The sequence below is a fragment of the Grammomys surdaster genome, unplaced genomic scaffold, assembly GCF_004785775.1.
Source record: "Grammomys surdaster isolate TR1022 unplaced genomic scaffold, NIH_TR_1.0 126185, whole genome shotgun sequence".
NCBI classification, from domain to species: Eukaryota; Metazoa; Chordata; class Mammalia; order Rodentia; family Muridae; genus Grammomys; species Grammomys surdaster.
The window spans coordinates 6430202-6451716 of NW_021620991.1; the positions used below are offsets into that span (position 1 = coordinate 6430202).

The following is a 21515-nucleotide window of genomic DNA, read 5'->3' on the forward strand; positions in this document are numbered from 1 at the left end:
GTAGGCATTAAAGAGTGATAATCTGGTGCTCCCCACTAACCAAACGTTGATGATCATTTTATGCCTTGACATAAAGACACTGGAGCCTGACATGGTGTCACACAACTGAAACCCAGCCACCTACAAGGCTGAGGCAAGAGGATCATAGGTTCATAGAAAGTTTGTACAGCTCAACAAGATGCTGCCTACAAATCTAAAACAAACTAAAAAGGGAACGGGGTTATGGTTACAGGGACTGGGATTGCATAGCATGCAGAAGCTCTGGGTTCAATCCTGAGGAAAGGAAGGAAGGGTAGGAGGGATGGAGGAAGAAATACTAATAAGAGAAAGTAAGTTGTCTTTAAGATATACTTAGTGTTGCTTTTTAGGGGGACCTCCATAGACTGTAGGTAATGATGTTCTGGTTGTTGTTTGTTCTGTGCATCTGAAGGTAAGCTAGGATAGTAAGGGCAGTTCCCTTGTAGCAAGGAAGTTGCTTTCTATCCAGAAGTCTACTGATAGAAATGTGGTTTTATGATTCTGTGTTGGTCAACCAATATGTGCCCTATAAAGATTGAGAGAATATGAAGAAATTGCTGTTTTCACTATTTTATTAAAATATTCACAAATTATTTTTAGATATCATTATTAAATATCAAATACTATAATTTTTAACACAGTGACAGCATTAAAAAATTGTAATTCAGAGCCCACCAGATGTCTCAGTGGAAAAAGGTGCTTATCATCCAGCCTGATGACCTGAATTTTGTCTCTGGAACCTACATGGTGGAAGGAGAGAACTGACTCCTGTAGTTGTCCTCTGGCCTCCACACATGTGTCATGGCAAGAGCAGGCCTTCAAATACACACATATGCATGCACATGCATACATATATACATTCCATAATCTTTTAAAGCTGTAGTTAATGAATCTTCTGTAATGACAGCTCTCAGATGCAGCCCTCTTCTGTGTGAACATCTCTTACGGTCAGTGCTCTTGAATCCTGTGTCCTCCATCCTAGCGTTTTCAATATTCCTGTCTCTTCTTCTCAGTTGCATGGATTCATTTGTAGAACTTTCTGGCAGGCCCATCGTGCATTTGGTATACAGTAAACATGTATGAAGCTTTTAGTGACAGGTGAAGTGACAAGGCCCAAGTAGTATTTCCAGCTCTGTAATCAGTGAGTCCAAATAGCATTAAATATTCTTTAATTGAAATGAGACTTAAAACTTGTGTTTGTATCATGGTCAGAATGAGATACGGTAGCAAATTTGAGCTGTAATGAGCTAGGTTTTTTTGGGGGGGTTGTTTGTTTGTTTGTTTGTTTGAGATAGGGTTTCTCTGTGTAGCCCTGGCTGTCCTGGAACTCACTCTGTAGACCAGGCTGGCCTCGAACTCAGAAATTCGCCTGCCTCTGCCTCCCAAGTGCTGGGATTAAAGGCCTGCGCCACCACTGCCCAGCAAGAGCTAGTTTAATAGTAGTTTTAAAAAGGAAGAAAATTATGACTGTTTGATTTAATTTGAGTTTTTGAGTTTATATAGACTATTATGTTTCATTTTAGAATTTCAAGGTGTCTTTGATTTCTCAAGTCTGACACTTAAGTAATGATTAGACTATTTGCTGTTTTCTAGATTCAGAAATATTCACTTTATCCCTAAGAAATTATAAAAGAAAAAACAGCCAAGAAATAAAATAATATTTATGTGGAAGATTGTAAGATAACTTGTGTTGTACAAAACTACGTTTATATAGTTGAAAAAAGTCCCACTCAAGGCAGACATGCTTTTTCTTCTACTGTTGTTGTCCTGAGACAGGACATGGCTCAGTCAGTCAAGTAGCTGCACCATGTAAAGGCCCAGGGGAAGGGCCAGGCACGGCAACTCCCTAGCCTCCAGATGCGTCAGAGACAGGTAGTCTCTAAACCTCATTGGCTGGCCAGCCTAGCTGACCGCAGGAGAACACTGACCTCCACACGCGCAACACATACACAAAGGTTTCCTTTCGTGGTGCTGGGACTGAGCCTAGGGCCTTGCCCATGCTAGGCAAGCCCTTTGTCACTAAGCAATACTTAAAGCTCCCATCCCGCCTCTGTAAACTGAAAAGGAGAACAGGGACAAGTAGATGTCATAGTGAGTAAAACATGTGCTGTGCAAGCCTGAGGACTTGGGTTTGGATCGCCCCGCGCCCATGTGAATCCAGGCCTGGAGACATGCGTTAATCTAACCTGGGGCTGGGGACAGCCAGGTGGATTCTGGGGTCGCATAGCCAGCCAGTTTAGTGCAAATGACAAGCTCTAGGTTTAACAAGAGCTCCTGTCTGAAGACACAAGGTGTAGAGAGACAGAGGAAGATATCCAACATAGACCTCTGGCTTCCACACATGTACACATGCATATACCACAAAAGTATACTTCAAAAGTATAGAATCTGTAAGCTTGCCTCGATCTGCTTTTCCTTGTTAATTTTCAAGTAGAGTCTATAAGTGGGTTTAGTACCTGTTTATTTAAGAGAAGTACAAATCAATAGCAGTGTCTTTAAATTCAAAAGCCCAATCATTATCATTATTGCAGATACTAGTTTTTGATTCCCTCCTAAGATGACCGTATGTGCAGATAGTTGTGTCTTGAAAATAAGATATGCTATTCAGTTTTGATGTCTGATGGATGGTGGTGGCACATGTCTTTAATCTCAGCAATTGGGAGGCAGAGGCAGGCGGATCTCTGAGCTTGGTCTACAGAGTGAGTTCCATGATAGTCAGGGCTACACCGAGAAACAGTTTTAATAATCACAGGCAAGAAAAGTTTGCGTTAAGAACAGTTGGTTACGAGAACTGGAGAAACGGTTTAGTCGCTAAGCTGCTCTTCCAGAGGACCCTTTCCAGTGGCTCACAATCGTCTGTAACTCCAGTTCAGGGGATCCAACATCCTCTTTTGACTTCCCTGGACACTAGGCATGTCTGTGGTACACTGACACACATGCAGGCAAAATACCCAGACCCATAAAATTAAATTAAAAAAATAATAAAAAGAACAGTTGGTTTTGGGCTGAAAACATGTATTGATAGTTAAGAGCACTTGTTACTCTTCCAGAAGACCTAGTTTTAATTTCAGATACCCATATCTCAAAAAGCTCAAAAATGTCTGTACCTCCAGTCCTAGGGAATCCACTGTCCACTTCTGACCTCTGCAAGCACCAGGCATGCACATGGTGCATGCACATAGGAACACATAGGCAAAACACAGACACACACACACAGAGTAAAATAAGTAAAAATCTAAAAAGAGAGAAAAGGAGAAGAACTTGAAACTGTTGTGAAGCCACACCACTTTAAGCCTAGCTTTGATTTTCCTTTCGATTTTTTGAAAAGAAGCAGTGCTGCAGCTCAGCTAACTGGAAGACAGTCCGAGTGCACCTGTCCACTGTGCACAGACTAGGTTCTTTGTGTTTACTGGCAGCAATGCCACTTAAAAGTAGTAGTCTTCAAGTAGCTGGAAATCACCTGAGTTTTCTAAATAGAAAACATGAATTATTTTCTCTTGTCTGTAGAAAATTTTTTTGATTGATTTTATTGTTGTTGTTGTTATTGTTTGGGAACAATCTTATACCAAATCCAGATTGTCCTGGAACTTGTGGCAATCCTCCAATCTCAGGCTCACCTGTGCTGTGGCTCTAGCGTAAGCTCCCATGCCTAGCTTCTGAGATGCTCTATTAGCTAGAGTTGTCCAGTGCTTGCCTAGCACGTACAAAGCCCAAGCACCATCTCCCAAGAAAGCAGGTTTAAAATGTGCTATTACTCTGGAAACTTTTAATTATGTTTAATGAAAGGCTATTTGCCCAGCTTAATTTTTGTTCTAGTAACTTCTTAAAATTCTAGAGGATGATTTTATTGGCTTCATCATGTTAAAAAATAAATAAAAAATAAGCTGTGATCTTTTTAATGCTTTCTTGTTCTTAGAGTAACAAGTCTTAATATAAAATGGCAAATCCAGCATCTACTTCTAGAAAGACCAGTTTCAAAGTCGTCCCATCCAAAAGGAAAGGGAATCTGCCTGATAAGAACCTTACATGGTCTGCAAATAGGAGTCCTCACATTTTAACATCATCTGTTTGCTTCTCTTTCTACTTTCTATCTAACCATTTTCTAGGATTGCTCATTTTAGTAAAGCTAAACAAAACTTGGCACCTGCAGCCTTACTAACCTTTTGTTAATCTGCCTGCTCGTCACGTCTCTGTACGCATCCGTGCTCACTCTTGGGGAAGGAGAGTCTGGACGAAGCAACAGCAATAACCAAGGCAAATGTGGGAGACTGGCTGCATGGGCTGTTAGCATGTGTGGGACTTAGGGATTTCCGTGTTTTCTTGGCGTGGTGGAGGTGCGTTCTCACACTAGGTTTACTAAATTCTCAGGACCTGAGTGAGAGACTGGTCAGCCCTCCAAGAAATGTGCTTCATTTATCCCAGAAAAGTGGGACTTTGAATTAGGAATGCAAACAAATTTATATTAATAGTAATCGCATATACATAGGTCTTAATAGATTTCCTCATCTAGACTTTGTTTTGGTTTTGGGTTTTGGGTTTTTTTAAATTTGTTTTTAGATTTTTGTTTTGTTTTTAAATTTGTTTAAACCGTTTTGCTTGCTTTTTCATCAATTTGATTTTCCTTTTTACATTTTAATTTTGATTATTTGGGGGCCATTTTTTTTTATTTTGTTTTTCCAAAGGACGCGGATTCTGATAGCGGGGACGATTCAGACAAGAGATCCTGTGAAGAGAGCTGGAAACTGATTACTTCTCTGAGAGAAAAGCTACCTCCCAGCAAGTTACAAACCATTGTTAAAAAGTGTGGCCTCCCCAGCAGCGGAAAGAAACGAGAGCCTATTAAAATGTATCAGATCCCACAACGAAGGCGGCTGAGTAAAGATTCCAAGTGGGTCACCATCTCAGATCTTAAGATTCAGGCTGTTAAAGAGATTTGCTATGAGGTTGCCCTCAATGATTTCAGGCACAGTCGGCAGGAGATTGAAGCTTTGGCCATTGTTAAGATGAAAGAGCTTTGTGCCATGTATGGGAAGAAAGATCCCAATGAGCGGGACTCTTGGAGGGCTGTGGCCAGGGATGTCTGGGACACTGTTGGGGTAGGGGACGAGAAGATTGAAGATATGATGGTCACTGGGAAAGGTGGAACAGATGTAGATGACCTCAAGGTTCACATAGACAAGCTGGAAGATATTTTGCAAGAAGTCAAAAAGCAAAATAATATGAAAGATGAAGAGATCAAAGTATTGAGAAATAAAATGCTCAAAATGGAGAAAGTCTTGCCATTGATTGGATCACAGGAACAGAAGAGCCAAGGGAACCACAAGACAAAAGAGCCCCTAGTTGCTAGTGCTAACAGCATCTCTGATAATGGTGTCAGTAAAGGAGAGAGTGGAGAACTTGGCAAAGAAGAACGTGTTTCCCAGCTGATGAACGGGGATCCAGCTTTTAGACGTGGACGTCTGCGTTGGATGAGGCAAGAACAAATTCGGTTTAAGAACCTGCAACAGCAAGAGATAACAAAGCAGCTTCGTCGGCAGAATGTGCCCCACAGGTTCATCCCTCCTGAGAACCGGAAGCCCCGCTTTCCCTTTAAGAGCAATCCTAAACACAGAAACTCTTGGAGTCCTGGGACACATATTATTATAACAGAAGATGAGGTTATTGAGCTAAGAATTCCAAAAGATGAAGAAGGAAGAAAAGGAAATAAAGAAGAAAGCCAAGAAAAAGTGGGTAGAGCAGCCTCTAAAGATCCCCAGTCAGCATGGGGCTCCCAGGGTACAAGAAGTCAGGATCATATCCAAGTTAGCAAACAGCATATTACCAACCAACAGCCACCACCTCAGCTACGTTGGAGAAGCAATTCTCTCAATAATGGCCAACCGAAAAACACGCGCTGCCAGGCAACTGCCTCCTCCGAGTCGCTGAACTCCCGCAGCGGTCACCCCACCCCTGATCTACAGACTTTCCAGGCCAAACGTCACATTCACCAACACCGTCAGTCTTACTGTAATTATAACACTGGAGGTCAGGTAGAGGGCAGTCCAGCCGATTGCTGTCCAAAGCAGACTGACAAGCCCAGCCACTGTAACCAGTTTGTGACACCTCCACGGATGAGGAGACAATTCTCGGCACCCAATCTCAAAGCGGGTCGAGAAACCACAGTATAAGTAGATTACTGGACAAACTTGAAGTTGTAGCAAAGAAAGCAGGCAGTGTTAATATGCGCTCATGGATTGAGTTGGTGCCTACTACATGCATTAAGATTTTAGTGTTGTGTTCCTACAAATACTAACTGGTCTTTACTGTTAAATGTAAAACACTGGTAAATGTCTCAGTGCCCCCCTTTCGATTGTGCATTGTCAGTGGGCAGGTTCTAGAATCGGGTATAAAACGTCAAGGCCCTGTATTCTCCTGATAGCTTCCTCTATGGTGCCTAGATTATTAATGTACTTACACTGGCTTCTCTTGTTTTGGTGTAAGATTTTTTTTTTAAATAGTGCTTTGATATCCCAAGAGACCTGCCTTTTGTTTTATGGAAATGCTCAAAAGAAGAATTTGATATATTGAAGAAATGCCTCTTATTCCCCATGCACATTAGAAATTGGCTGAAAAACAACCTGTAACTATGTGGACACATCTTTCCACTTCGCCTTGGTGTCTGTTCTTTTCATCAAGTATTTTTGGCATTTTTACAAGCTCCAGCCCAAGGTCTTCAGACATGTTTAGTCCTGTACGGCCTTGGATCTTCCACATCATCATCTTAGTCTGTATTTTTAAGGAACCGATTCAGTAATTTGTACTGTGTCAGAACATAAACAAAATTTATCATATCTCTAAAATCTTTAAATTTTCTTGGTTTCTATTTGGATTGTGTTTTGAAGTTTACTGACTGTCTCACACACAGCATGGGCTATATTTACTAAAATCATGCCAACAGAAGTGCCAGCAGAAGTGTGTGCTTTGAGCAACGTGTGACAGTTTCTAAGAAGATTATTTGGTGCGAGAAGAAAGAGATGGGGCATGGCACGAAGGCGGCTGATGACACCTCTTCACTGCCTCTTTCCAGTAGCTGGTGAAATAATAAAAATGAGCTGTGAGTCTGGAGCTGTATATATAGTAAACAGTTCCTTAGTCAACAGTTGTAATGCACACAGATCCTCTAGCAAGGAGAACTAAGTCCTGTTGAACAGTCACTACTCTGTCAATACCTCACTTCACCATGTTGTGCTTGCAGTTTGCCTTGATGGAGAATCCTCTTTGAATAAAAAAAGAAAAAGAAGAAAAAGGAAAAAAGAAAAAATAGAAAGAAAAGGTGGATTTTAATGGAAGAAAGAATGGCTTCCTATATACGTCTTCATCTCTTGTGCTTTTCAGAAACCTTTCTAAGAGTCACTATGGAGAGCCAGAGATTTCCAGAATTCACAGTGCTGAAGATTCTTAGGTCACACCAAGTCATGCACCAAACAACTGTATTCCAGTGGTGTGAAAACTTGCAGCCAAGATAGCATAGCACTCAAGGAGGCCTTCAAGACTGTGATTATGTGCTTTTTTTTTCCTGCTTTGTGTGTGGGTACTGTTTTATTAGAGCACATTAATTTTAATTGTAGTGGACTTTTTCTCTCTCTCTTTTAAGAAAGTGCTGTCTTAATGCACAGAAAGTTGCTTCCAACATTTTTTTTCCCTTAAAAAGACTGGGGGAGCTACGTTTCCTTTCATAGCTAGAACAGTTCTAGTCTTCAGTGATAGTTTGTATGGCCTGTTCAACTTGGGTGAATGATGCCTTCCGTGTGTTGACTTCATTGAGATGACAATCTCTGTGCCATTTGGTTTGAATGTACTCTTGGTAGGCTACTTCAAGTCAGTCACTTCAATTCGTCTGTGTAAATCTACAGTTGTCTTTCTTCTTCACACATAATTATACGGACTATCTGGGTTTTTGTCAAAAATTCATTTTCTGAAGTTAAAAGTGTTAATTACTTAGGTTCTAACTTTTTTTTTTTTTTTTTTGGTTTTTCGAGACAGGGTTTCTCTGTGTAGTCCTGGCTGTCCTGGAACTCACTCTGTAGACCAGACTGGCCTCGAACTCAGAAACCCACCTGCCTCTGCCTCCCAAGTGCTGGGATTAAAGGCATGCGCCACCACTGCCCGGCAGGTTCTAACTTGAAGGAAGAGATATTTCAGGTACATATAGTCTCACTTTGTTCAGATAAATGTTTCCCTTTCCTACTAAACACTAGGAGCAAGTTCACTCCCCGCTGCCGACGCTACAGTGAAAAGTTCTGTACTATTTTCATGTACACATGTGGGTGGTGTTTTGCCCACAGGGATAGTCCAAAGAATTACTTTTGTTCTTCTGCTAATCCAAGTGCCCTTGTATTACTGAAATGACTAGGCATCTATAGAAACGTTTAATTTTCTAGACAACCAGGAAAGAAATGAACCTGAGATTCACTGTAGTGTCCTTTCGTACATTTGAGAGCACTTACTTACCTTAGAAAACCATGTGTACAAACTGCTTGATTGACTCACTGAGCAAGTAGAAAGTACAGTTGTGCTTTTATGGGTTCTTATTCCTTGATTTGCCCACACTGGCCTCAGACTTGTAATCCTCCTTTGTCAGTTCCGCAGTTGCTGGAGCTAGAGGGGTACGTCAGCAGGCTTAGCTTGTTTTTTTGTTTGTTGGTTTTTTGTAGTTTTTTTGGTTTTGTTTTGATATGGTGGTATCTTTCCTTCAGCTTAAATTAAACAAGACCAAAGAGAACTTGTCTTCATTAACATATTATTTTATTATGAAAATATTCCTAGGTGTTATCATTGTGAAATGGAGAAAAGTGCTCATGCTTGGGAATTGATGAGTGATCTGGCATTTCCAGGACTGCAGTAGAGTCCTACTTTATTGGATAAGGTTTTCCAGACCAGACTGTAATTCTGTGGACAGTTACAAAATCTGGTTAATAAATTTAAACCAAAGGGCTTTTCCTTTACTCTTGCTTCTGATGCTTCTAGTGTAGCAAATAGTTTCTCCTGTCATAGGTAATAGAACAAATAGGAATTGTTTATTACATTGAAGTGACTTGAACTGACCTTTTGTGCTTTAGGTGTAAGATACTAAAAACAAAACACTGAGTCTGTTACAGCAATGCTTGACTTTTTAAATGCTATCAGATTATATGCAGTTACATGGGCTTCCCGTGGTCACTGCTGTAGCTGGTGCCTTCCTGGTCCTTTGTTGACTTGCCTTAATGATTTATACAGAAGCCTGAGAGCGGAGAAGCTTCCTGTGGCCTGCTGCAGTGTGATGAAGAAGTCTTAGGTTCAGTGTAGCAAACGTGTGTTGTGTACTGTTAGAGACAGATTCATTTCAAATGATTTTCATACCTGTCTGGTTGATGTCATTGTAAACTCTGCTGTAGGTAGACTTAGTATGGCCCACTTTAGGTTGTGAAATGTATCGTTTTTTCCTATTGTTACTGTAAAGAAAAGTTGTGAATCTTTTTGTTGATGAACTCTGGTTTTTCCTCTCAATTTCTTAAAATGATGCTTGAAGATTGTCTGAGTGTAAGACTGCCTTCTCAGAAAGGGAGAGTTAGTTTGTAATATTAAAAAAATAAAGTCTTCATGAAATAAACCTTGAAATCATCTTTTAAGTGTGATTTATCGCTGGGGAGGAGGGATAAGTGAAACAGGGTAATACTAATTTCTCAGCCTCTTCCTGCTTTTTCATCTGAAGATAGTTGTGTGCCAAGTATCCTTTTCTTTTGTATTTTTATATGGACTTTCAAGCTTTTGCATTTAGTGTCCTTTTCTATTTTACGAAATTTGGGGCTCTAGGATGTAGCTAAATGGGTTACTAGCACGTAACACGACACATAAGGGCCTGGGCTTTAGTGCCACAAAATGATAAGAAAATGCTTTAAGTTATACTTTATGCTGTTTCTCTTAAGTGAAAATCTCTTAATATATGAGTAAGAATAATATTTTAAATTTCATTTTGCATTAAACTTTTCAATTTTTTATTACATAGTCATGATTTGAAATTATTTTAAGTGTCATACCAGCCGGGCGGTGGTGGCGCACGCCTTTAATCCCAGCACTTGGGAGGCAGAGGCAGGTGGGTTTCTGAGTTCGAGGCCAGCCTGGTCTACAGAGTGAGTTCCAGGACAGCCAGGGCTACACAGAGAAACCCTGTCTCGAAAAACCAAAATAAAAAAAAAAGTCATACCTTTTCTTTCTACGTTAGCCTCAGTTTTTCTCCTCTCAGATTATTGTTAGTCTGCTAAAGATGAAATAAGACAAAACAGAATTTTGATTTTTTTTTTTAATGGATCAGTTGTCTAATTAAAAATTTGGATCTAGCTAAGAGCTGGAGAGATGGCTCAACTTTTAGGAGCACTGACTGTTCTTCCAGAGGACCTAGGTTCAATTCCCAGCACCCACTTGGCAGCTCACAACCATCTGTAATTGAGGTTCCAGTGGTTCCTCACACAGACAGACATGCAGGCCAAACACCAATGCACAAAAGAATAAAATAAAAGTAATTTAAAAATGTTAAACCTAGCATATTTTTTCAAGTTGGAAAAGTGTGCATTGCAAATGAGAATACAACCCATGCACCTCCTATACATGAGTTTTTAAGAGACTGTGCTTTCTGAGAGAGGCGGAGCTTGACTTGTTCTGTACCGCATCTCACATCCCTCCCCCTCCAGGTACTTTGTATTTCTCTGCTCCGGGAGAAACTAGTGCAGGGTTCTAAGATCTCTAGTGTCCTAGGGCACAGAGGTGGTTCCAGTGCAGTGTTGGCTTTGTGGGCAGAGCTACATCCAGAGAGGATAGTGCGAGAAGTTTGTGGAGGAAGGAAGTCCTGAGCTGAGGACAAGTCCCACAGTCCAACTGAGACTTTTCCAAAGCAAAAAGAACAAGGGAAGGAAGGGTCAGGGAGGAAGCCAGGTCAGGATGGGGGAGATGTTAATTACTTGAGATGGTCGCAAAGCCACATCTGTTGCGGTGGACAAAAGACAAGGAGGCTGGAGGTAGCCAGACCTGACTGGTGTGAGAAACTACCAACCCAGTGTCTACAGGGAGTTTCCTTTATTAGATCCACCATGTAGAAAGTTCACTGTGATCACTGTATAGAGGGTAGATTGTAGGCAGGCACATGCAGAGCATGTAGCCCAGTTGGAAAGTTGCTACCTGATCCAGGTGAGAAAGAGTGCTTCTCCAAGCAGTGCTAAGATGGGGATGGGAACTGTCTTGATCTCAGAAACAACGCCCATGTCAAGGCAAGACAGCTTACTCCTGTCATCTCAGCACTGAGGAAACTGACAGGGGGATCCCATGGGCCAGCCTTGGCTACATGAGATCCTGCATTTTCAAAGAGAGCAGGGCAAGGGGAGGGGCTGGCAAGATGGTTCAGTGGTTAAGAGCACTTGTTCTTACAGAGTAACTGGATTCAAATCCCACACCACATGGTCACTCACAACTACCCGTAACCCCAGTTCCAGGGATCCAACAGACACACGCATTAGGCATACATGCATACAAGCAAATCATAAAAACGCATAAAATAGATCTAAAAAGAATTGTTGGACCCTTGGGGAGCAGACATCGATCTGAGACTGTCCCCTGGGTGATGAGGAGCACATTTAAACAGTGACAAGAAGTGAGGTGTCACCCGGAATATGGGTGGCAGTCCATTCCTGTGAGTGTTTGCTAATTACGTCTTGATATTCCCAGCTGAGTTTCTATTGCTAAAAGCTGCCTATCCAGAAAACTAAGGACGCTGACTTTTGATTTTGCCAAAACTATCATCTTAGCGACACTAAACCATGCCTCCGTCAGCTCTCACCTAGTAGCCATACATACCCACATACAAACAGACACACACACTACACATACATGCATACTAGCAAATCATAAGTACACATAAAATAAATCTAAAAAGAATTGTTGGCCTCTTGGGGAGCAGACATCGATCTGAGACTGTCCCCTGTGTGTGTAGTGTTTGCTTCTGTTCATGACTCATGCCGTTCACTGTCCCTGCAGTAACCAGAGCCATCTTTCTAAGATCCAAGTTGTATCCTGTCAGCAGCCTCATGGGCTTCCATCAAACTTCAAAACCTGAATTGTCGCGTTGTTTACAAGGCTTTACATATTGTGGCTATTTGCCCACATCTGATTTCATGTCTTAATATCACAGAGCGGATACCTCTAGCCTTTTGTTCCTCTGTTACACTTCCTTATGACTTCGGCTTGTTTCCTGTCATGCTTATCGCTTCCAAATGTCGGCCTCTGTGCCATTCTTCCTAGCACAGCCCATCCTAGGTCAACTCCCACTTATTTTTTTTAGCCAGGCAGGATGCCACATGTCTTTATTCCCAGTACTTGGGAGGCAGAAGTGATGTATGTCTATAAGTTCGAAGCCAGCCTGGTCTACATAGTGAGTTACAGGACAGCCAGAGCTACATAATGAGGCCATGTCTCAAAATAAAATTTAAAACTGTGTTGAGATATTGTCTCGGGTATCCCATTCTGACTTTGAACTTCCTGCGTAGCTAAAGATGACTTTGAACTTACGTTCCTTCTGCCTCCGCCTCCCCGGTGCTAGCATGACAGGTATGTACCACCACACCTGCTCTACAATGTGCTGGGGGTTGAATCTAGGGCTTTGTGCATTCTAGACAAGCACTGTATAAACTCACACTATCTTAAGAATGGCAACCTTTTGTTATCTTGTCTGTGCACTTGGTTGGTTCTTCCATGAATCTGTACGCTAATAGGACTCAGAGCAGTCACTCTCGGGTGTCCTGTCACAGAATCCTAGAAGTCTTGTGAGAATGTAGACTGCTGGGTCCATCCCTAGAATAAATGATTGACTAGGTCTGGCATGAGACTCGATCATTTGCAAAGTACCTAGGCGATGTCTGACTCTTGGGCAAAACTGTTGAGGGAGAACTGGGGTTGGAAAGCATTTTTCTGAAAAGCCAGATAGTAGCCAAGTTTTAAAATTGGTGTTGGGGATAGAATCAGATGGAGCTTTGTGTACATGCTAGACAAGTATTCTACCACCAAAATATACTCCTGGTCCTTAGTGATGCTTCAGGCTTTGTTGACCATGTCATTAGATTCAGACACCTATGGTCTGGATTTAGCCCCCCAGGCCATGGTGTGCCGGTCCCTGACTTAAAAGACAGTCATTTTTGAGTTTGTTTCTAGCTGGAAGAGAGAAACATGCCAGATGCTTGGGTGGTAAGTGGCAGTATGGTCCCTGTACTTATGAAATTCAAAATTATGGAGAAGCTGCCACTGGACAGATAACCACACTGGTATTTATCAGTACTGTGTGACAGGCCAAGAGAGAAAACACAGGGTGCTGTAAAGTCCTAAGAGGTGCTTCAGGGAGCGGGCATGTCAGCTCTCTCCTGGCTGCTGTCAGTGTCACGATAGTGTCCCCCACTCCTCCTTTTCTCCATGGTAATCTCTCGTCTGTCTTCTGCTTTGCTCTTCTTTCTTCAGAATGCTTCTCTCTACAAAAATGTAGTGTGTGTGTCATGTGTACTATCTTTCATCTCTCTACCCTCACCGACGTGATCTTTCCTTACTAAGCTCTGTATCTGCAGCATCAGGTTATTAGTAGGAACACAGAATGTGTATGTCTAGAGGTTGGAGAGATGGCGTAGATGGCTTCTATCATAGAGAACTGAGGTTGGATTTCTAGCACGTGTGTGAGATAGCTCACAATCCCATGTAATTCTAGCCAGTGCCAACCTTCTGGCCTCCATGTACACGCGTGCACACGCACACACACACACACAGACACACACACCTTATGACATACTAATAATATCCTTGGAAGCTCATAAACAGCCAGGTTTGGAAAAAGTCTTCAATTTAAAAAAAAAAAAGGTGCTGTTATTTGAACTATCAAATTCTGATCAAAATTCAGTTGGCGGTTGATTCCCCCCCACTCCCGGCATCCCAAGGATGATGAGAGATCATTTATTCTGACTGAAGCTTGGCCAGTGCATGAAGAGAAAGCTACCCTCACACCTTAGCGACTTTGGGGGAGTGGTGGTGGTAGTTTGACTAACTTATTCTTGAAGAAATCCCCAAGATAAAAAAAAGTTTTTTAAAAGCATTTTAAGATTTCTTTATTTTATGTATATGAGTGTTGTATCTGCATGTACACCTGCATGCAAGAAGAGGGCATCAGATCCCATTACAGATGGCTGTGAGCCACTATGTGGTTGCTGGGAATTGAACTCAGGTCCTCTGGAAGCACTGCCAATGTTCTTAACCGCTGAGCCATCTCTCCAGCCCTGATAAAAGATTTTTGTATGTGGAAATTTTTAGATGGAACATCAGGCATTTCTCTTTTTGGTGGAAGAATCCCATATCGTAAACAGGTTTTAAGGGGAAAATACTGAAGGACTACTCAACTCACATTTCTAGACTACAGAGAAACTGAAAGAAAAAAATGTTACAATGAATTTTTTAAAGATTTATTTATTCATTTTTAAAATTTATGAATATGTGATGTGTCTTTATGAGTGTATGTGCTCCGCAGAGCCTGCCAAGTCCAGAAGGCATTGTTGGTTCTGGAATTACAGATGGTTGTGAGCCACCTCGTGTGTGTTCTGAGAACTGAACCCGGGTCCTCTGGAAGAGACCAAGTGCTCTTAACCCCTGAACTATCTCACCAGCCTTCTGGTTACTTTATTTACTTTTTCTGATTATTTTGAAAATTGGAGATGCCATGATAGTTGACTCCTAAATGTTTCTATGTATACATCTCCTAATTCATAGGTTTTTTTTTTTGGTTTTTCGAGACAGGGTTTCTCTGTGTAGCCCTGGCTGTCCTGGAACTCACTCTGTAGACCAGGCTAGCCTCGAACTCTCGAACTCAGAAATCCACCTGCCTCTGCCTCCCAAGTGCTGGGATTAAAGGTGTGCGCCACCACCGCCTGGCAGATTATGCTAGTTTTACATCATGTAATATTTAGCCATTTTTTTAAAAAAACCTCTTCTATTTATCTCAAAAATGCAAATTTTAGAAGAATGTGTGTTTGAATCTCAAGAGACTCAGTCAACATTTATATATTGAATCGGTTATGACTTGTTAGAAGTCTTTTTATTATGGGCTGGCAAAGTGGATCAGCGGGTGACGTCACCTGCTGCCAAGCCTGCTGACTGAGTTCCATCTCGGGAACCCACATGGTTGAAGGGGAGGACCGAGTCTACAGCTTGTCGTTTGGCCTCCGCCTCACTGCAGCACACGAGTGCCCCCAACACTCACTATAAACTAGATGAATAAATAAATAGCATTTTACAATTGAAAAAGTGGAGAGAGCAATAGAGAAGACACCCAACAGCAACCCCCAGCTTCTACATGTATGTGCGCACCTGCATGCCCACAAAGAAAAAGGTGTGTGCATGTAACAGAGAAGGAGTAGCATTGTATTAATATGTTCTACTTAAGAGGGCTTTCACGTGCCTTTTAGAAGGTTTATCTTTTGGTTGTTCTCCAGCTGTTTGGTAGGAAGATCATATGCTAAAATTTTTAAAGATGAAAAGATTATTGTTTAGGAAAGACTTAGTTTTCTGGAATTGTTAGACTATTATTAGAACCAATAGCCGGGCAGTGGTGGCGCATGCCTTTAATCCCAGCACTTGAGAGGCAGAGGCAGGGGGATTTCTGAGTTCAAGGTCAGCCTGGTCTACAGAGTGAGTTCCAGGACAGCCAGGACTACACAGAGAAACCCTGTCTCTAAACACAAAACAAAACAAACAAACAAACAAACAAACAAGAAAGAACCAATACTCATCTCCCCCCAATTTAATAATAATAATAATTTAAAACTTTAAAGAGAAACAAGAATGTTTTCCCCATCATCCAATAAGCCAATAAGCATTGCCCCTTTCAGGTAATACTACTTAAAATACATGCAGCAGGGATGAAGGGAGGCCACATGGAGCACGGCCCAGCAGCTAAGAGCATATTTTGCTCTTGAAGAGGACTCGAGTTCAGTTCTCAGCACCTACATCAGGAGGCTGCTCACAACTTCCTGTAACTCCAGCTCCGTGGGATCCAACACCCCATTCTGGCCTCTTCAGCCTTCTGCATCCACACATGCACTGTTCCACACAGAGCCTCATACTTTTAAAAATTATAATAAATCCTTTAAAAAGAAAATATATGGATCAAGTGGAGAAATAGAATCTGATTTGTAAGCCCAACATTGGTGGCATGCATCTTTAATCCCAGCACTTGGTGAATCTCTTGAGTTCGAGGCCAGCCTGCTCTACAGAGAGAGTTCCATGACAGCCAGGGTTACACAGAGAAATCCTGTCTCAAAAAAAAAATTTATTTCTATTATACTTATCTTGAATCACATACTAGTATATTTAATATAAAATTTCTCTTAATAACAATCATTTCAGTTCAGTGGTGCTGTGGGCTTTTAATTTTTCAACCATAAGGAACTTCAACATCTATAGTCTTAATTATCTTCCCTTTTGAGTAGTTAGAAGATCCAGGCCATAGGAGGTTCTGGTGACTTTAGTCTTCCCTGGCGTTTTCTTCCTCTTGATGATGTGTTAGACCCTGCCCTCCCCGTTTCCTCGTGTTGGTCCTTTGCTGTGTGTACTTCCCCTCAGCGTTCCTTTCATTTCCCCCTTCCTTCTTACTTCCTCCCCTCTCTACATGTTCTCTCCTTTCTTTTCATCCAGGACTATGAGAGTAAATTGCAGGCCTTGCAGAGGCAGGTTGAGACTCGATCTCTGGCTGCAGAGACAACGGAAGAGGAAGAGGAGGAGGAGGAAGGTGAGAGCTAGAGCCTGCCTTACCTTTTGTCTTCTGGATCAGCATTATCAATCTCAGTGCTTTCTCCTGTTACAGAGCTGGGTTATTCAGCCCTGCCCTGCTGCTTACTGACCCTGTACTGAGCCTGCTCAAAAGTGGTTTAAAAATGCCCATTGCTGCAGCACTCGGGTATATGATACAGTGGTGGAGGGTCGTTAGTGTGTATAGAATTTCTAAGGTTCCCAAGGACCGTCTTCATATAATCCTTTGGGGATGTCACGTAAAGATCATCTCTCATAGTAAAGATAAGGGACTTTGAAATTTATACCTACACATCAGAATTACATTAAGAAGGAAAAAAAAAAGGAAAAGGGGGTTGGCGAGATGGCTCATCAGGTAAAGGTGTGTGTTGCCGAGACTGGTGACCTAAGTTTGATCTATGGAACCCACATTGTCAAAAAAGACAACTGACTCTTATCAGTTGTATTTTGAGCCACTGTGTACATGCAGTGCTACACATCCTTTTCCCCAATACATAAATAACTGTAATAAGATATCTGTCTATCTATCTGTCTATCTATCTATCTATCTATCTATCTATCTGTCTGTCTGTCTGTCTGTCTGTCTGTCTATCTATCTGAGAACAGCACTTGGAAGGTTGAGGAGGATGAGGAGTTCGAGACCAGTCTCGACTGCAAAGCATATTCAAAGCTAACCTGTCTCAAACAAACCAAACAACCCACAACTATGTTCTTTTGATTTTAGGTTTTGTGAAGTAGGGGAGAGGACACTCCTTATGGTTACTAAGTCACTGTGACATATGCTTCCTCTGCTCTTTCAGTTCCTTGGACACAGCATGAATTTGAGTTGGCCCAGTGGGCGTTTCGGAAATGGAAGTCTCACCAGTTTACTTCACTAAGGGACTTACTCTGGGGCAATGCGGTATACCTGAAGGAAGCCAATGCCATCAGTGTGGAGCTGAAGAAAAAGGTACGGAGGGTGACGAGAGGCAACTCAGGTATTCTGGAGGCACAGTGGGTCCATTTAAATGAATAACCTTAAATTAACCTTTCCCTGGGGAAGTCCGTGTTCTAGGCCACGAATCAGCGTTATTTCCTGTATGTGCCCACAACATAGGCCCTAAGTAAACATTTTACAGCAGCTGTTTTTGACTCATTTTACAAATGTGAGTATTTTAAAGGGGAGCTGGATAGTCTTATTAATAGATAAATGCTTGTTAGGTTTCTAGGGAAAGAGTTTTGGTTTTCTTTTAGTTCTCCATCTTTAGCTTGCACCTCCGAGAACTCTAAGCCCCTTGTCAACCAATTTGCTCCTCTTCTAGGGCCTGAGAGGTACTGAGTAGGGACAGTATGTGCACTCTGCACTCAGACAGCAAGAGCCTCATCCAGAGCAGCTGAGCTGACCTAGTAGTTCTGTAGCTCTGTTGCTTCCTCTACAAATGTGGGTTGACAGCAGAACCTGCCAGCCACCGAGCGAAATGAGAAATGAAAGAGCATGGGTTTGTACAGAACACTACTGACAGGGCTGGACATGCTAAACCTGGTGCTGGTGACTGAACACAAGGCCTGTGCTGCCTAAGAAGCATGTCCCACTGAGCCGAACCTCCAGCCTCCAAACAGTCTTAGGAAATCTTTGATTGTTCTGTGTGCCTCACTAAACTGCTCGGGACCATATTGTAGGGTAGGAAAAAACACAGACCACTTGCCTGGAGAATTCACTGGCTGCTCCTAGGGGATGTGCTTCACATCTCTACGCTGGGAGAGGTGTTGTCTTCACTCACAAGCTCAGAAACACTTTGAATTATTAACCATTTTCTTCCTTAAGTGGACTAAAGTTACATTGTCATAAGCCCTTTTCTTGGTTCTGCACCTGTTATTTAATTAGTATTTAACTGTTACTTGTTGGTAAAGTACAAGGTAACATAGCAAGAAGTAAAGGACATGATGCAGTCACACTTCCTTACTCCATGCTAATGCTGGAAGCGTGATGGCCGTAGTCCTCTGCGCGCAACTGAAAAGCTGCATGTGTGTCCTCTCTCCTCAGCGAGTGACTGGGTCCACCTTTTGGTCTTTTGTTTGTGTTCCACACGAGTCTTCATTTGTCCACTGAGGTTTTAGTGTGTGGAAAAAACAAACAAACACACACACACCACCACCCCAGGAAAACAAAGTCTATAAATACCCGATTTAAGATTGTTAAGAGCATCGGCTGCTCTTCGAGAAGTACTGAGTTCAATTCCCTGCAACCACTTGGTGGCTCACAACCATCTGTAATGAGATTTTGTGCCCCCTTCTGGTGAATAGGCATAAATGCAGACAGAGTATTGTATACATAATAAATCATTTTTTTTTAAAAAAAAAATTAAGATTGTTTCTTGAGTTTAAAATGTAGGTGGCCAGTTTTTCAGCTTGTCACAGGCCATTTATTGAATACATGCTCTGTGACCTTGTTTCCTTCAGCTGTGCCCTGTTGCCTTGTCTCTGAGTCTTCCCTGCTGAGAGAGTCCTGTAAATGCCTGTCCATCCTTGCCTTCTCGTTCCAGGTGCAGTTCCAGTTTGTTCTGCTGACTGACACACTGTACTCCCCTTTGCCTCCTGAATTACTTCCCACGGAGATGGAGAAAACTCACGAGGACAGACCGTTCCCTCGGACAGTGGTAGCAGTGGAGGTCCAGGATCTGAAGAATGGAGCAACACATTACTGGTCTTTGGATAAACTCAAGTAGGAAAATATCCATAAAAGATTTCTTTTTAGAAGAAAATGCCTTTCATGGTGGTACATGCCTTTAGTCCCAGCACTCAAGAGGTAGAGGCAGATGGATCTCTATGAGTTAGAGGCTAGCATGGTCTATCGAGTGAGTTCCAGGACAGCTAGGGCTGCACAGAAAATCCCTGTATCAAAAACAAAAAACAAAACAAAAACAACAACAACAAGTGAATTGCTTCAGTGGGTTCCCTCATACTCTGCTCTCTCTGAGGATGACTTAGTTTCTTCTCTGTGGTTTCTTTTTTTTTTTTTTTTTTTTTTTTGGTTTTTCGAGACAGGGTTTCTCTGTATAGCCCGGGCTGTCCTGGAACTCACTCTGTAGACCAGGCTGGCCTCGAACTCAGAAATCCGCCTGCCTCTGCCTCCCGAGTGCTGGGATTAAAGGCGTGCGCCACCACCGCCCGGCCTTCTCTGTGGTTTCTAAGTGCTGGGACCAGTCAACAATAGCATTACCAATTCATTTTTTTCTAAAGTCAATGAAACTCACTTCTCAGACAACTTTGATATTTGATTTTTACATTTTCATAAGCCCTCTTAAATTTTAAATGAGCTGTGTTTATTTCTCTTTTGGACCTGGCAATTATCCCTCTTACTTTAGTTCTGGGCCTCAGGGTAATCTTTAATAAACAAGGAAGTGATCGTTTTCCTCACTGTCTAGTTATATTTGAGATGTCAAACACCATTGGACTACATTTCTTCCATGACTGTAGGTTTAATCAAATTAGATCTCCCTCCCTCCCCCCTCCCTCCCTCTCTCCCTCCCCCCCCTCTCCCCCCCTCCCTCCGTCCCTCCCATGCCCGTGTGTGCACACACATTTTACTTTACATCTTGCTCACTCTTTGTGGCTTTTCTCTACTCACACGTTTTGGATACTGAGGAGTTGGGTTTCTATGTTTCTGTTTATGTCGCATTAAGTGATATGAGCGGCCTTGACTTGGTATACCCTGTGTTGCTCAACAGGCAGAGACTGGATCTGATGCGAGAGATGTATGACAGGGCAGGGGAGGTGGCCTCCAGCGCCCAAGACGAGAGCGAGACCACCATGACCGGCAGTGACCCATTCTACGATCGCTTCCACTGGTTCAAACTTGTGGGAAGGTATGTCACAGTTTTGTTGTTTCCTTAAAAATGAATAACAAGTACTTCTAACTTTTTAAATGTCAGTAGAAAGTATACAGGGGAAAGGAGTACGTAAAAGCTCCCTCTCAGGCTGGGGTGTAGCTCACCCCGATGTTCCAGGTTTAGTTCCTAGTAGCATTAGAAGAAAAATACAAACAAACCAAGAAACCCACCTCCTCTCTAAGTCTTACCCACTCAAAACCACTGTGTTGTTTAACGTATTTACTTCAGTTTCACACAGTATGCATATTTTTTATGTCAGCGTATTTGACAGTCTTCCTGGACTTTTTCTTACAACATGCTTCATAGTTGATCAAGGAAGATTGAGAAGAAAAAGAAAACATTTCTGAATCCTGGATGCTTTAAGTAGATATCACAGTGTGTGTTACCATACTGCAGTTGTTACCCAGAACCTGACTGGTCCTCTGTGATTTTTCTTAGAGGAATTTGTCTTGCTTTAGTCATTGCCCAGGGCAGGTTAACTGCATCCCATGGTGGGCCTCTTCAGGGTCTCTGCATCCATCATGGTCAGCGCTCTGTGAAAACAAATGTGCCTCTGAGAAGTTATGTGCAATTCAGTTCTCAAGACGTTAACATTGCAAAAGCAAGGAGTTGTGAATGTTTAAGAGGGATTTTATTTTATTTTATTTTATTTTATGTGGATGGGTGTGTTCTACCTGCAGATATGTCTGTGTGCCATATGCATGCCTAATACCCACCAAGGCCAGAAGAGGGCACTGAATTCCCTGGAACTGGACTTACAGATGGTTGTGAGCTATTCTGTGGGTACTG

At 42.1% G+C, this 21515-nt stretch overlaps 1 protein-coding gene across 1 annotated transcript in view; it reads left to right on the forward strand.

Moving 5' to 3' along the window:
• The window catches only part of Kif1b (kinesin family member 1B), a 124722-nt gene that overhangs the window by 65755 nt on the left and 37452 nt on the right, over positions 1–21515 (forward strand). Inside the window, exons 20-23 of the mRNA XM_028757800.1 lie at positions 16744–16837; positions 17658–17806; positions 19380–19558; positions 20565–20702. Coding sequence (XP_028613633.1) covers positions 16744–16837; positions 17658–17806; positions 19380–19558; positions 20565–20702 — 560 coding nt within the window. The remainder of the gene's footprint in view (positions 1–16743; positions 16838–17657; positions 17807–19379; positions 19559–20564; positions 20703–21515) is intronic.